General features: G+C 43.1%; 1 protein-coding gene across 1 annotated transcript in view; it reads right to left on the minus strand.

The window, feature by feature from the left end:
* Positions 1 to 2,460: 2,460 nt before the first annotated feature.
* LOC308103124 (NACHT, LRR and PYD domains-containing protein 12-like) overlaps positions 2,461 to 14,987 on the minus strand; it is a 57,057-nt gene continuing 44,530 nt past the window's right edge. Inside the window, exons 10-15 of the mRNA XM_080452975.1 lie at positions 13,043 to 13,216; positions 11,402 to 11,578; positions 10,582 to 10,755; positions 10,329 to 10,502; positions 6,742 to 6,791; positions 2,461 to 3,076 (exon numbers count right to left, since the gene is read on the minus strand). Coding sequence (XP_080309101.1) covers positions 2,508 to 3,076; positions 6,742 to 6,791; positions 10,329 to 10,502; positions 10,582 to 10,755; positions 11,402 to 11,578; positions 13,043 to 13,216 — 1,318 coding nt within the window. The 3' untranslated portion in view covers positions 2,461 to 2,507. The remainder of the gene's footprint in view (positions 3,077 to 6,741; positions 6,792 to 10,328; positions 10,503 to 10,581; positions 10,756 to 11,401; positions 11,579 to 13,042; positions 13,217 to 14,987) is intronic.

Below are 14,987 nucleotides of genomic sequence, written 5' to 3' on the forward strand. Positions count from 1 at the left end.
TGGGCTGTTTGGACGCCATTTTCGACACCCTGCGCCGTTTGGAGGATCGCATGCTGCGTCTTGAGACAAACCTGTCCGGCGGCCAGACCGCGATCCTGTTCCGTGTCTCAAGCATGTGGGAGCGAATGCTCCAGGCGGGGGAGGTGCCCGTCCGCGCGCGCACGGAGGTGGAGAATCCGCTCCCACGCCGTGGAGGTGGGAGCTCCCGACGCGTGGGGCGGCTCCTCCGGAGCTTCGGACTCAGGTTCCAGCCTGCTGCCCGAGGCATCAATCTCCTCTTCTACGGACCCGCGGGTGAAGGCCCGAACCCGTCCTCCGACCCGCGGGAGGACCCGCCGCCGGGGGTCGCCTCGGGTCCATCACCGCTCTTCCCCCCGCGAGAGAGCGCGAGCCGGGCGATGGAGGTCGTCGCCGGGGAGTCGCCTTGGTCTCTCCCGCGAGAGGGAGGAGGACCGTCAGCGAAGGGCCGCATCCTCTGATCCTCTCTTCACTCGCCGTCCAGTTCCTGCTTCCCCCCCCGCTCCTTCTCCTATGGGAGGAGGCCCGCCGGGGCTCGAGACGGAGAAGCAGCAGATTTGGTAATTGGAAAAAAATATGTTTTTTACGTCAGTGGCAGTGAATGAGTTGTTAAGCAGTGATTGTTCCTGTATTGTTCACAGTAGTTATGGGGTACAACACATATATTTCTGTAATGATATAGCACACATAGAGGACCTGTAGTGGCGAAACCTTTATTAAACAAAACAAACACAAACATTATCAACAGAGCTTGGTACTGCTTTATTACCGCCAAGACGTCTTGGCAACAATTATTCTTGAACTGATAGAGCCTGTGAAGTGAGGATCAGTTATGCCTCTCCTTCAAAGCACTTTATATATAAGTTGTATTGACACTCTGGATTCCATGTTATGGTATTTACTAACTATGCTGAAAGTTTCACCCTTCTTACAAAAACCCTTCTTACAAAAAGTGCATTTTTTTTGTGCTAACCCGCTCTACTATAAGGGAAGTAGGAGACATAAGGTCTCCTCCTCTTTTGACCAGTTGCCACCATATTACATCACTAGGTTCACAGAGTCCAACACGTGTCTTCACGGAAATGTGCTGGGAATCCCTCTCTCTTGAACGCCAGTTCAGGCAGGAGTCAACAGCTAGGGTTCACATAGAGTTCATACACTTCTTATAGTACTATTCTGATGCAGTTACAGAGAATAAAACAAAGTAAAAAAGAATCATCATATTCGTATAACATTTTGCACTTGATTACATAATAGAGTCATGTGTTAAGATAAAACATACAAATAATAATAATGTTAGATAACACAATAATGATGAAAAGCGGAACCAGCCCCTTATGATGGTCAAGAAGTGATTGACCCCTGTCATTGAGGCCACACAACAGGCACTTGTCATACATGTGCAGCCTGTGTCAGTGGATTTTCGCTTGTTACATAATAGAAGGCATGTGCAAACAGGTGCAGGATACAGTTCAGTCACAGTTCAGTAAACTCAATTGTTACACAGAAGTACAGTAGCAATGTCAAGCCTTCACATTCGTCTGATTACAAGTTAATGCATTTCAAAGAGAGATTAAGCTTTCAGTAAAATAATCATAATGACCTGTTTTCATGTAACTAACTACATATGGGGACTGCCCATAAGTCCGACATCCCATTACTCAGACTACGTGGCTTCCGCGTGCGGTTAGGGTTAGGGCTAGGTATAGGGTTAGAAACCGTCGGAACAATGCGCCGTCGGAACAATGACACGGCACCCTACATATAGGCTATGTTACTCTACTTTTTGAATAAGTCAGGGTTAGTTTTATGCATTAATATGCATTAGAGAGAGACTTGTGAGAAGGGGCCTCTAAGCCCCATCTTGGCACGCTGCCAAGTGAGAGTGTGTGTGTGTGTGTGTGTGTGAGAGTGAGTGTGAGTGTGAGTGTGTGTGAGTGTGAGTGTGAGTGTGTGTGTGTGTGTGTGTGTGTGTGTGTGTGTGTGCGAGAAGGGGAGAGCTGGTGTGGGCGTAGCCCCAACCCGTGCTAGCTCATCTAAGCCCTGTCTTGGCACACTGCCGTGCAGAATGAGTTTGAGGCTGTGTGTGTGTCCTAGAGTAACCCCGTAACAGAAGTGAGAACTCACCTGTCCCTATGTATGTTAACACAACCCAAAACATTAAGGATAAGTATGTTGGATAAATGTCTACATATGTTAGATAAGTGTTTTCTGTAATAGCATAATTTCCTGAATCTCAACACTGGGGACCCCCTGGAACCCCCTGGAACCCCCTCAAGGATCCCTGGGGGACCCCGGACCCCACTTTGAGAACCACTGTATTCATGATCTATGAATCTATCGATATGGAAACCAAAACTGATTCTGTCAAACACCCCCCCCCAACCACCACACCTGTTCCTGATTATTACATTATGATAAAACATCCTGTCTGTCTTCACACTGTCTGTCTGTCTGTCTGTCTGTCTGTCCTCACACCCTGTCTGTCCTCACACCCTGTCTGTCATCACACCATGTGTGTCCTCACACAGAGACACAGAGGAGGAGACATAATAAAACCCAAACCCAGCATAGAGAGGTTCAGTGAATTTGTTCTGTAAGGTGTAAATGTGTGTCAGAGTGTCCTCTAACACTTTGTAGAAAGACAGAGTCCCAGCAGGACAGTCTAGATACACTGCTACTCTGTTGGAGTCAGAGGGACAGACAGGGAGAACAGTCAGCTTACTGTTGTGTATGACATAGTACCAGTTACCATGGTGACCATCTCTACATCTCAGACTCCAGGACTTGTCATTCCATCCAAGCCAACAGTCATCACCCTCTCCTTTCCTGTTGATTCCTCTGTAAGTTACTGCTATAGCAACCTGTCCACTCCACTCTACCTCCCAGTAACAGCGTCCAGTCAGACCCTCTGTACACAGAACCTGGCCCAGTCCATCAAACCTGTCAGGATGATCAGGAGGATCCTGACCCTCTCCATCTGTCACCTTCATGTTGTTCTCAGACAGAGAGAGGACTCTGCATGCTGTGTTTGCGTCCAGAGTGAGACGATGAAAATCTGATGAGAAAACAACACAGTAAACATTAAAAACAAACACACACACACACACACACACACACACACACACACACACACACACACACACACACACACACACACACACACACACACACACACACACACACACACACACACACACACACACACACACACACACACACACGCACTTTCCAAACATTTTCAATATTTTTTCAAAACTTTTCAAACATAGCAGATGTACAAGCTTGCAGTGCGGCACGAAGTGATGCGCGGTGAGCTTGTAGATCTGCTATTTGTAACCCATTTAGACCTGAGGCTGATTCTACAAATCACCTGTCGGGTGGAACCCTCATATTAGTGGGGCGGAAAAAATTGATACGATAGTGCACTTGGTGATACAAGCGAGAAATTTGGCACAGATGACCTTCATATGACCCTAATTGATAATCAACCTCTGGCCACGTAGAATTCCTAAGATTTCAAGATGGCCACCACCAGTTTTCAAAATGGCTGCAACTGGGCCAACATTTTGGACTATATCACTTTGCTGGGGCTGTAAATCTTTGATTTCCCCCTAATTTTAATATAAGAGACCCTTGTGAGCTATAGCACGGGCCGTTATCACTGAGGACGGTCTGACCAATCCTGAACCTGGAAATGATTTTGATTTTGAAACGGCATCGTTTTGAATTGGGAAAAAAAAACTTTCTTGAATCGAAAAAAAAAAACGTTTTTGAATCGAGAATCGTTGAAAAATCTGAAAAGATTTGAATCGTTACCCCCAGAATCGGAATCGAATAGAATCGTGAGATACACTGTAGCAGAAGATTCACAGCCCTACCAACTAGTGTCAATTTGTTTGCACATCCCTGGCCAGCCCGCTGCTTACACTTCTCCATGCTGAAGTGGCCTATGTGTATGCATGAAAGCATGTCAGCTCTGAGTGAGTGTGGCACAATGATTCTTTTCTCCTTTTAGCATAATGCCATTCATCTCTGTTATTTCAGTGATGGCAGGGGAACATTGTTTCACTGTCTCTGGCCACCCTAATTGGATAATCTGTCTCAAGGCTGAGAGTTGCTCGTCTTTGGCTGTAGCAGTTCTTACCTCTTCCATCTTTCGGTCGCTCACGGGAGCTCTTCTTATCACTGAGTGTATTAGTGAGTCCATGCCCTCACCTAGTGAGTCATCACAGCACTCTAGCGGCTTCCTAGATAGTTTGTCTGCAACTGGAATCTGCTTTCCGGGCTTGTGGACAATGTTAATGTTATAACTTTACAACTGAGGTATCATGTGTTGGAGCCTCGGCGGCACAGCTGCAAAGGGTTTGCGCATGATTGACTCCAGCGGCTTGTGATCTGACTCGACGGTCACCTGACGTCCGTACAGGTATTGGTGGAATCGTTTGCATCCAAAGAGCATGGTGTACAGCTCCTTTTCGATCTGAGCATAATTGACTTAAGTCTCATTCAGTGCTCTGGACGCGTATGCGACTGGTTTCTCTTGCTGCAGCAGGACTGCTCCTAATCCATATTTGGAAGCATAAACCTGCAGCTTCACATCTTTGGTGTGGTCGAAGTAGGCAAGTACTGGACCTGGCCTTTGTGTTAAGATGCTTTTCACTTGTTGGAATGCAACATCATGGTTCGAGTCCCATACAAACTCACTGCTCTCTTTCAACAGTTGACGGAGCGGAGCTGTTGCCTCTGAGAGTCTGGGGGCAAATTTGGACAGGTACGTGATCATGCCTAATATTGTCTCTAGCTCTGCTTTGCTCTGTGGCGCGGCCATGTCTTTGATCGCCTTAACCTTGTTAGGGTCAGGTTTGACACCTTCATGTGTCAGTGTGTGTCCAAAGTAGTTCACCTCTGTCACACAGATGGTGCTCTTGTCCTTGTTCAGTTTATTTCCTCTCTGTCTGGTTCTCTCTAGCATGGCACGCAGGCTGGCATCGTGCTCCTCTTTTGTGAGGCCATACACTATGATGTCATCTACGATGGCGGCGATGCCTGGAAGCCCCTCATAGGCCTCATCCACCTGTCTCTGGAACTCATCTTGTGCAGATACGATTGGGAGTCTGAACCTATACCTGCCATAGATGACGTTGAACGTGGTTAGAATGGATGACTCATGACTGAGTTTTATTGTCCAGTACCCAGACCTGGTGTCTAGTACACTGAAATCTTGGGGTAATGTCATCTAAAGTAGGGAGAGGATAGTAGGGTCTCTGGATGGCTTTGTTCAGGGGGCAGGGCTCTAAACAAATCCTAAGCTTTCCTGTTTTGGGCTTTTCTACCACCACCAGCGCATTAACCCAGTCTGTTGGCTCTGTGACCTTCTGGATTATGTCTGTTTTCTCCATTTCATCTAACTAATCTTTGAGTCGACTGCGTAGGGCAGTGCATATGCATTAAGCATATGAGCACCATAGCCTGTTAGCTTGCTGGCTTGTGGGCCTAGTAGCCTACTACATTTCCAAATAGCTCATGGAATGTATTGGCTGGTATTAGCCTGAGCACCTGTGTCAATTTAAAAATGTAGTTACTTTCTTTGCAACTCTGCAAAGGCTTGTTCCTTATCTGTGTTTGCATGTTGTTTTGTTATGGTGTCAATGTACAGTTCATCATCACTTTGCTGCTCACCAGTGTCTAAGATGGCGTGCATCCTCTTTGCCTTGGGCTTTGTCTGGCGTTGCTGTGTTGGTGTCCTGCACATTCCTCAGCACGGCTGTGCTCTCTTCCGCATGCTCCACATTCCTCATGCATCGCGTCAGCTTTGTTTACTGTTTTGTGACCATACCGTGCCTGGTCTGGTCTGAATGGTCTCCTGCTAACTGTGTGGACAGACTGATTAGCCCACAAACCATTGTTTTTAGTTGCTGCTGTGACAGTTCATGCAATCTTGCGATGTCAATCGCCTTTACAGTCTGGACCGTGACATAAGAGGTTTTCTCTCTCTCTTGCTGAGTTAGTGGCTAACATGATTCTGTCCCTGACCATGTCGTTACTTTTGTCATAATTACCGTCCTTCACCAGCAGCTCTGTTACAAACTGATCAAAGCTCTCACTGTCGCCTTGCATCCTTCCGTGGAACTTATAACGTGCAAAAATGGGGTTTGCTTTGGGTATAACATAGGTCTCAAAACCATCATAGTACGTCTTCAGTACCTTCCTCTGGTCTGCCGTCAGAGTCCATGTATTAAAGACGTCTCTGCCCTTCTCTCCTATCCACAGGAGTAGGTAGTGGCATTTGTCCTCCTATTTTTTTGCCACACAAAGGTCCAGAAAACTCCACATGCTGGCGAAACTTTCTCCACACATCGGTTAGGTTGGACGAGTCCCAGTCCATTCTAGGTATTGGAACGTCAGAACTTTCCATCATCTTCCAAATTCTGACACCAAGTAATATTTATAGTCTTACTGTCACTCTTAGTGTCTAGTAGAAAGAAACGTAATGTCCACACAAGGATGTAGTTGAGCGTTCTGTGTTTACCTCCACACTTGGGTTGCATACCATGAATACTGGCGCGTATCTCACATGATGTCATTAACATGAGTGTGGGCTAAACTATAATATTGGTGAAACCATTATCCTCAGGATACTACAGGAGGGAGGGGCCAACAGAGTATAAAACAGTGTATAACATGTCAATGTGACAGACAGACAGACAGACAGATACTCACATCTTGTAAGGAGTTGAGGTTTAAGCCAGTGTTCTCCTCCATGATTCACACTGTAGAAAGTAGAACAGCAATGAATCAATGTCTAACTGTCTAACACACATTACCTGACACACACATATTTTTAATAATAATATTAGTATTATTATCACCATTATCATCATTATTATTATTTAAACTACAGTGTTTCTCCTAACATTATCTTAACCAGGCAGCCTGTCCGGCCCGGCTTGGGGAGATTTATGAAAGACCATTCAGTCCCAGAATATAGGACTGGCTTGAGCACGCGTCCCAACCATGTAGAATCTATCTTAACTCATTCAATGCCATGCTTATTTATGGAATTTTGGTTTTGAGTGCCATAACCAAAATTAATTGTAAAAAAAAAAGTGCTTAGGAGCCGAGATACAGCCTTTTTCAGTAAAAAGTTAAACAAGAAGTGAATGGAGCAGCAAATCTTCAAATCATCATATCTTGGGTTCTGAACATGTTTTTCCAAAAAAAAAAAAACGTCTCAGACGTCATTGGCACTCTGGGCTTATGAAAAACGTGACGTCTGCGACGTCATTGGCACTTAATGAGTTAATAAAGGCATCAACTCTCCCCCCAAAAAATTACAGCTTTCTGTACGAGAGTCTGTTCCAGGTAGAAAAAGCATCAACTACTAACAGTAAAGTATTCTGGGAAAATTATTTTCAACTACAAATAGATGAGGGGGTATGGCGTAACATATTACTTAATGCAAAGAAAATAACGTGCTCCAACAAGTCTTATGAAACCCAATATAAAACTAGAAAAAGTGCTCCTCGGAGCACAGGTCTCCACCAGGTTCAGAGGTTATTGTGGCCTCCTGGTGGCGCTATAATAGGCCAATGTGAAAAGGGTGCCATTTCTTCTTAGGCCTTTCACTGCAATCGGACCTTGCATTCATGATTTGAGGCATTTTGTTCCAAAAATGTGTTTTGCTAAATTATACCTGCTGGTGGCGCTATAACAGGCCAATGTGAAAAGGGTGGCATTTCTTCTTCAGCCTAGTGGGAATGTGCGTGTGAAATTGCACGGAAAGTGCATGCTGCGTTCATGATTTGAGGCATTTTGTTCAAAACGGACCAATCCTGCAAACTTTGGAAGCCAACCTTAGCCAATGAGGATGGAATATGGAAAATCGGACAGATCCATGTTGATCACATGACTATAGAGATACTGTGTACCGATTTGCATGACGTTTGGATAACATCTGTAGGAGTAAATGGGTTTTGCACAAATCGGCCTCCTGGTGGAGCTATAACAGGCCCATGTGAACAAATTGGGGCAGAGGTTCTGAATTGGCATCCAGGGAGTGTGTGTGCACAATTTCACAGCGACCGGGCCAACGGTGCCTGAGATCAGCTGCTCACAGTCAGATGGACGGACGGACACACGGACGGACAGTGGGTAAAACATACTCTCTCGCCATGCCTTTCGGCCTGGCGGAGACAATAATACACAAGCTATACCCTTAAATCCACTCTATTATGTTCTAGGGGCAGACATAACTATCATAATAACAAAAGGAAATCGACATCTAGTACGAGCTTTGCTCTATGCTGCTCGGTTGTCAATCCTCAATAAATGGATCGATGACAGTCCTCCAAGTGTCCTACTATGGTTTGAAAAAGTGCTACGTTTAATGCCCTTGGAGAGACTATCATATGTTCTGCGGGGTACCTTGTCCGAATTTGTAGAAGCGTGGCTGCCCTTAGCACCATATATAGGGGATGAGTGGCTTAATGTCTTGTGTATTGGAGTGACGGAGGATGTCAGTTAGCTGCTATACTAATTGGGAGGCAGGGGATGGATACAAATGGTAGAGCTCTATATGGGAGAGAGGTTGTTGGCAGCAATATTGTATTGTTATGTTGGGCTATGCTGTGCCCTATGTCCTGTCATGCGCGTGGTGTATTGTCTACCTTTTTGCCTAATAAAAATATTGAAACCGTAGAATAGTTCCAGAAAGTTCCCAGTTCGATCCCGGGCTCCCCCTGAGCTAGTGTCGAAGTGTCCTTAAGCAAGACGCTAAACCCCTAATTGCTACCGATGAGCAGGTTGGTGCCTTGCATTGTTCCCACCGCCATCAGTGTATGAATGTGTGTGTAAATGGGTGAATGTAATGCACAATAACAGCTTCTAACAAAGACACTTTATAACTCCCTTAACTTAGTTAGTTATAATGTGCTGTTCCACTGAGCTTATAATGCATTATGACAAACACTTATAATATGTTATAAGCGTTGTAAAAAGTTGCCATACATAATTATAAACATTTATAACGAGTGTTATAATGCCTTATAAGTGCATTATCTATGCCTGCCCTCGTCTGATCACTCTAGATTCGAGCGTTGGTTTAAAAAAAAAAAACTTGAGGAAAGTTGTTGTTTTTCTGACTGTTTTGTTGTGACTGGGTACTGAACTTCCTGACTGCCACACCCCAAGTGTTCAGGGTGGGAAAGCACACGTCTGCTACATTCACCCTAAATGCTGGAGTCCCCCAGGGTTGCATACTGAGCCGCCAATTGTACTGCCTGTACACCCACGACTGTGTGGCAAAGAACAGCTCAAACACCATTGTTAAGTTTGATGACGAGTCGACACAGTAATGGTGGGCCCTATCACAAATTACGACGAGAGGGCCTATCTGGAGGAGGTGGCAGGCCAGACCAAATGGTGTGAGGAAGACAGCCTCATCCTGAATGTCAGTAAGATAAAGGAGATGACCATGGATTTCTGTACACAGCGATAAAGGTCCTACATCGTTCTACCTCACCACAACCCAGAGCATCCTGTCAGGTATGTTTAGAGAATCTTTCGAGCGAACAAATGGCAAAAAAAGTAAACAAGAAAGTCAACCAAATATCAAGACTTTTGGGCAGGATCTCCTCATTGGTCAGTAGGAATGCACTGAGGACACTAGCTGGAGCACTCATCCAATGTCATTTTGACTATGCATGTACCTCATGGTACTCTAGCACCTCAAAGGCATTTCAAGAAAAACTTCAGACCTCTCAAAACAAACTGATCAGGTTACTACTAAACCTCACACTTAGGACTCACCTAACCCCTACTCATTAATTTAGGGTGGGATGGCTCAAGTAGAATACAGAGTAGAGCAACTTGCGATGAGCCTGATCTTCAAGATAGGCTACTCAAGGGACCGATGCCCATGTACCTATCTACGACTACTTGAAAAGTGTGAGTAACGCCCATGGGTACAACACCAGAGGGTCAACTGCTCCACTGATCTCATTCCCCCCAGATTCTGCACAAACATAGTTAATTCTACTATTATGCCACCAAAATGTGGAATGCTCTACCAACGGCCATCAAAAAGTGTGACTCCCTACCCTGCTTCAAAACCACCATAAAAGAGCACCTGTCTGCTGGACCTAGACAAGCTTACCAAAATAAATAATAAACCATAAACATTTCACAAGTTAGTGGCAATTTTGACAAATAAAATCATATTGATTCACTGGCCCGCCTACCCAACCGATGAAACAATTCTAAGGGAAACACAGCACTAACCAACATGGACACAGTCCAGTTCTACTCACCTGAGAGTCTCTAGCCCAAAATGTGGACTCTTGACTGCAACAAAGAGTTGCTTAAGGCCAGAGCCTCCTGGTTGGTTGAAGTTCAGGTCTAGCTGTTTCAGATGGGAGGGGTTGAAGGTCAGAGCTAAAGCCAGAGAAGAACAGCCTTCTTCTGTGACAGCACAGCCCGACAAGCTGCAGATAAATACATATTTAACAAACTGCTGTTGATGTTCAAGTAGAGATCCACACAGAGAGAAAACACATTATTTACCTAAGGATCTGCAGTCTACAATGTGGACTCTTCAGCCCAGCAGAAAGCAAGTCCAGTCCGGAATCCTGCAGGCAGTTGAAACTGAGGTCCAGTTGCTTCAGATGGACACAATTAGAGCTGAGAGCTGAAGCCAGAACTTCACATCCTGTCTGTGTGATGTTACAGCCAGCAAGTCTGTAATTACAGATTAAATATATTGATGGACTGTCAGGGTTTTTCAGTAGGGACCTAAGATCTTGAAAGAGTAGGCAGCCAGGAATAACATGATCTGAATAATCGTATGTCCTTATTCAACAAATAGCTAAGAGACAGGACACCATAACTACCAGTAGGATTTTAGGACCCATTACCAACACAACATATGAAGTAATTTATGGATGGTCTTACTAACTAACATTTTATTTTTTGGACATATACTGTATATATAATAAATAATAAATATATGTATAGCATAAGAGAAGCTGGTAGACCAGCATAAGGTTCTTAATGTGAAATATTTTTAATTGATATTATTTTCTTAATATAGATGGTGTTCAGAAATTAATATCAATGTAAGTAATATTCACAACTAGGGGATGATTATCTAACAAAGCTTTCAACCACTTATCATGCAATCAGAGGCTTTAAATGTTGCATGCCAGCTTGGCTGAGTACAGTACACAGTACCTTATTATCATTATACTAGTCAGTGTGGATTAACATGATAACAACTTCATTCACTGTCTTTAAAAAAGACTCAACACAGTGTTATTGTGTATATATAATTATAATCTCATCAATATAAAAAATTGTTCAAATAAATTATTGTAAATTGTCTGACCTTAGAGTCTCAAGTCTACAAAGTGGACTCTTCAGTACAGCACAGAGAAGTTCCAGTACTGATGATTCTTGCAGGTTTTTGTAACTGAGGTCTAGCTCTTTTATGTGGGAAGGATTAGAGCTGAGAGCTGAAGCCAGAACTTCAAATCCTGTCTGAGTGATGCTACAGCCAACAAGTCTGTAATTACGAATTAACTCATTCAGTGCCAAAAATATTTCTGGCTATATCACCCCTGTGCCAAGGCCAAAAATACATTGTAAAAAAAAAGTGCTTTGGAGCCGAGATACAGCCTTTTTAAACCTTTAGTTAAACAAGAAGTGAATGGAGCAGCAAATCTTCAAATCATCATATCTTGGGTTCTGAACCTTTTTTTTCAAAAAAAAAAAAAAAAAGTTATTTTTTTTTTTTTTTTTTTTTTTTTCATGACGTCTCAGACGTCATTGGCACTCTGGGCTTATGAAAAACGTGACGTCTGCGACGTCATTGGCACTTAATGAGTTAAATGTAAGATAAACGTTGATTTAAAAAAATTGTACAACATTAACTGTGAAGAGAAATAATTAAAATAAAGTTTTCCAGACATGTATATAACTTATGTTCATATTAACAATGACCAAGCTCAGTTTTCAGGTGGCACAGTGGTAAAAAAAAGTTCATGTCTTGGAATGGTCAAGACAAAGTCCTGACTTTAAGTTGTTCTGTACAGAAGAATGGAATAAAAGTCCTTCAAACCCATGTACAGGATTGATCATCAGTTACCAGAAATGTTTAGTTGTTCCTCAATAAATACACAACTTAAGTATAATTTGTGAACTTCTAAAGAGTTCACAAACTTTCAAGCATCACTGTTCATGCACTGAAAACTCTTGTATTGCTCTTGTAAATGTTATTTGTGAAATTGTCCGTGGCATCTGTGAATATTATGTGTTGTCTAATGTGATGTTGAATGTCTACTGTGAAGTTGATATCTGTCTATGTTACTGACTGTTGAACTTATCTACCATGCTGTACCCAAAGAAAATTACACCAACCTCAGTTTGTGTGGCCATTAAAGAAAGACAAAACAGACAAACAAACAGACAGACAGGCAGACAGACAGATATATAGATATAAAATGTAAAAATACTAATAATAATGCTTTATATGAAGGCACATTTAATTAAATATTAATTTATCAAATTTAAAGATAATTTTTCTTTTATCACACATGTAACAGTTTTGATTTAAATGACTTTTACTAAATGCATGTGGAAGATCTGTGTTAGAATTGTGAAATACATAACTCATAGGAAACAGACATTTTCAGAGACATTTCAGAGTAATGGACTGTTTTACACTGAAACTTGTACAGACACAACAGTGATCATAATTCATCAGACTGCTGGTGCTGGTTGGTTGAGGAACCAGCAAACCTTCTTCCAGTCTGTGTTTACACCAGTTTGACAGTCAAATGAAGTGATAATTCCCTATCAGCCATGGTGGATCACATACTGTAGTCACTGTACCTTATTATTCTAGTCAGTGTGGGTTACCATGATGTCAACTTGTCAAATAAAGTCTCACCACATTATTCATATTATAATCACATCATAAATAATAAAACAGAACTAATCAAAAATAATGCTGGTAAATTAATCTAACCTTAGAATCTGCAGTCTACAATGTGGACTCTTCAATCCAGCAGAGATCAGCTCCATGAATGAATCGTCCAGTTCGTTCCCACGGAGGTCCAGTTCTGTTAGATGTGAAGGATTAGAGCTGAGAGCTGAAGCCACAACTTCATAGTGTGTCTGTTCGAGGTCACAGCCACCAAGTCTGTAATGATTAATGTAAAATCAGAGATGATCAAAATAGAGTAGGCCACAATCACTGTCAATGAAGTTAACTAAAAGATCTTCTATCTAGTTAGAAATGTTGCACATATTGTAAGGTACAGCACCACCATGTGGCCAGCAAGCCTGTTCTGGGTGAACTTTCAGCAAAAAATAGCAGATCTACAAGCTCACAATACGTTGCAACATGGCATATAAGCATTATATAAACATTAACAACAACATATCTTGAAAACATAATATCAATAAAGACTGTGAACCTTCATGCTCCCCAGAGGATGACCACCACCACTGATTTTAGTAACCAAATAGTCTTCCTCTACAGATTTCCTCTACCACCATTAGGTCAAAATGTTCACGGTCACACAACATTTTTAAATGTACTGGTCAGATTATCATGAAACTTGTTGATCACATTCATTCTCGGAACAGGATTAAAACTACTGCTTTTAATGACCCCATGACCTCTACTCTAGAGCCACTTTTAGACCAAAATGTCCACTTGTAAACATGTGTGAAAATCTTTTTTTTTTTTACTAAAATTTTTATCCCGCGATTTTTGTAACCCATTTTTTTCACCCGGTGCCAATTTCCTAAGTGATCCTGGGCGCTACACCAGCCCTACACCAGCACTACACCAGTCCCCCACAGTAGGGAGGCCAGGGCCGAGCTCATGCTTCCTTCAATTCATGAGAGTCAACTGACCTTCTTGTCACCTGACAGGGGGGAGTTTCCCTGGTTGGACGTAGCGCGTGGAAGGAACACGTTATTCCAACCAGTTCCCTTCCCCTCCATCAGGCGCCCCGGCTGTCATGGGGGAGGCGGTATAGCGACCAGGATTACTACATGTTTTTGTGAGGGTATTAACTACCCTAGGAGACACGGGGAGAACATGCAAACTCCACACAGAGTAGGCCCTTTCGCCAACCCCACCTAGGGTATGGGCGCTGATGACGCGGAGGAGAAGACACGCCCCCAGTGCCCACAGCGTCCCCGGCGGGAATCGAACCCAGGACCTTCTAGCTGTGAGGCGACAGCGCTACCGACTGCGCCACCGTGCCTCATGTGTGAAAATCTAATGTGAGGATTGTCATGAAACTTATGGAGCACATTGATGCTCCCTGGAGAATGAACCCTACTGATGAAGTGACCTCACAACCTTTCATATATTGCCACCCTTTGGCCAAAAAGTCAAATTAAAGCTATTGCTGTTGGTTATGATACAGGCAAATCTTCAGTGACATGAAATAATAATATTTTAATGTATTATTCTTTGTTTCCACAGAGAGCTGGATTATAAACACCTGATTTATAATTGGTTGCACGGCAGTAAAGAGCACCTCACAACTGTGAGCTTGTAGATCGGCGTATGTCACTTATTTTACTTAGTTTTTCTTTTTAGCCGAAATAATGAGAGTGCTGGTCCAGTTGGGTGTAACTAGCAGAGCTTTTAGACTCTTAGTCTTGTAATTGGTCTTTTGGTAACTGGTCTTTTACTGGTCTTTATTTATACATAAACACAAAACCACAAGTCTCTATTTGAGACCTAGACAGGATTTAAGATGTGGTTATTACTGCATCTTTTACAGTAGTGGTTCTAACTTTTAAAAGAAGGCCGATACACTCCCCAAAGGTTAGTAGGTTAAACAGGAAGGTCCAAATGTTCAGAAAGGAATCTTTGATATCAAATATCCCGCAAATTATCTGGACTGTGTGCAAAAAAATTATTAAATTGATGTTTCGGTCGTTAGACC

The sequence above is a fragment of the Gymnoscopelus braueri genome (assembly GCF_963280865.1).
Source record: "Gymnoscopelus braueri genome assembly, chromosome: 16".
Taxonomy (NCBI): domain Eukaryota; kingdom Metazoa; phylum Chordata; class Actinopteri; order Myctophiformes; family Myctophidae; genus Gymnoscopelus; species Gymnoscopelus braueri.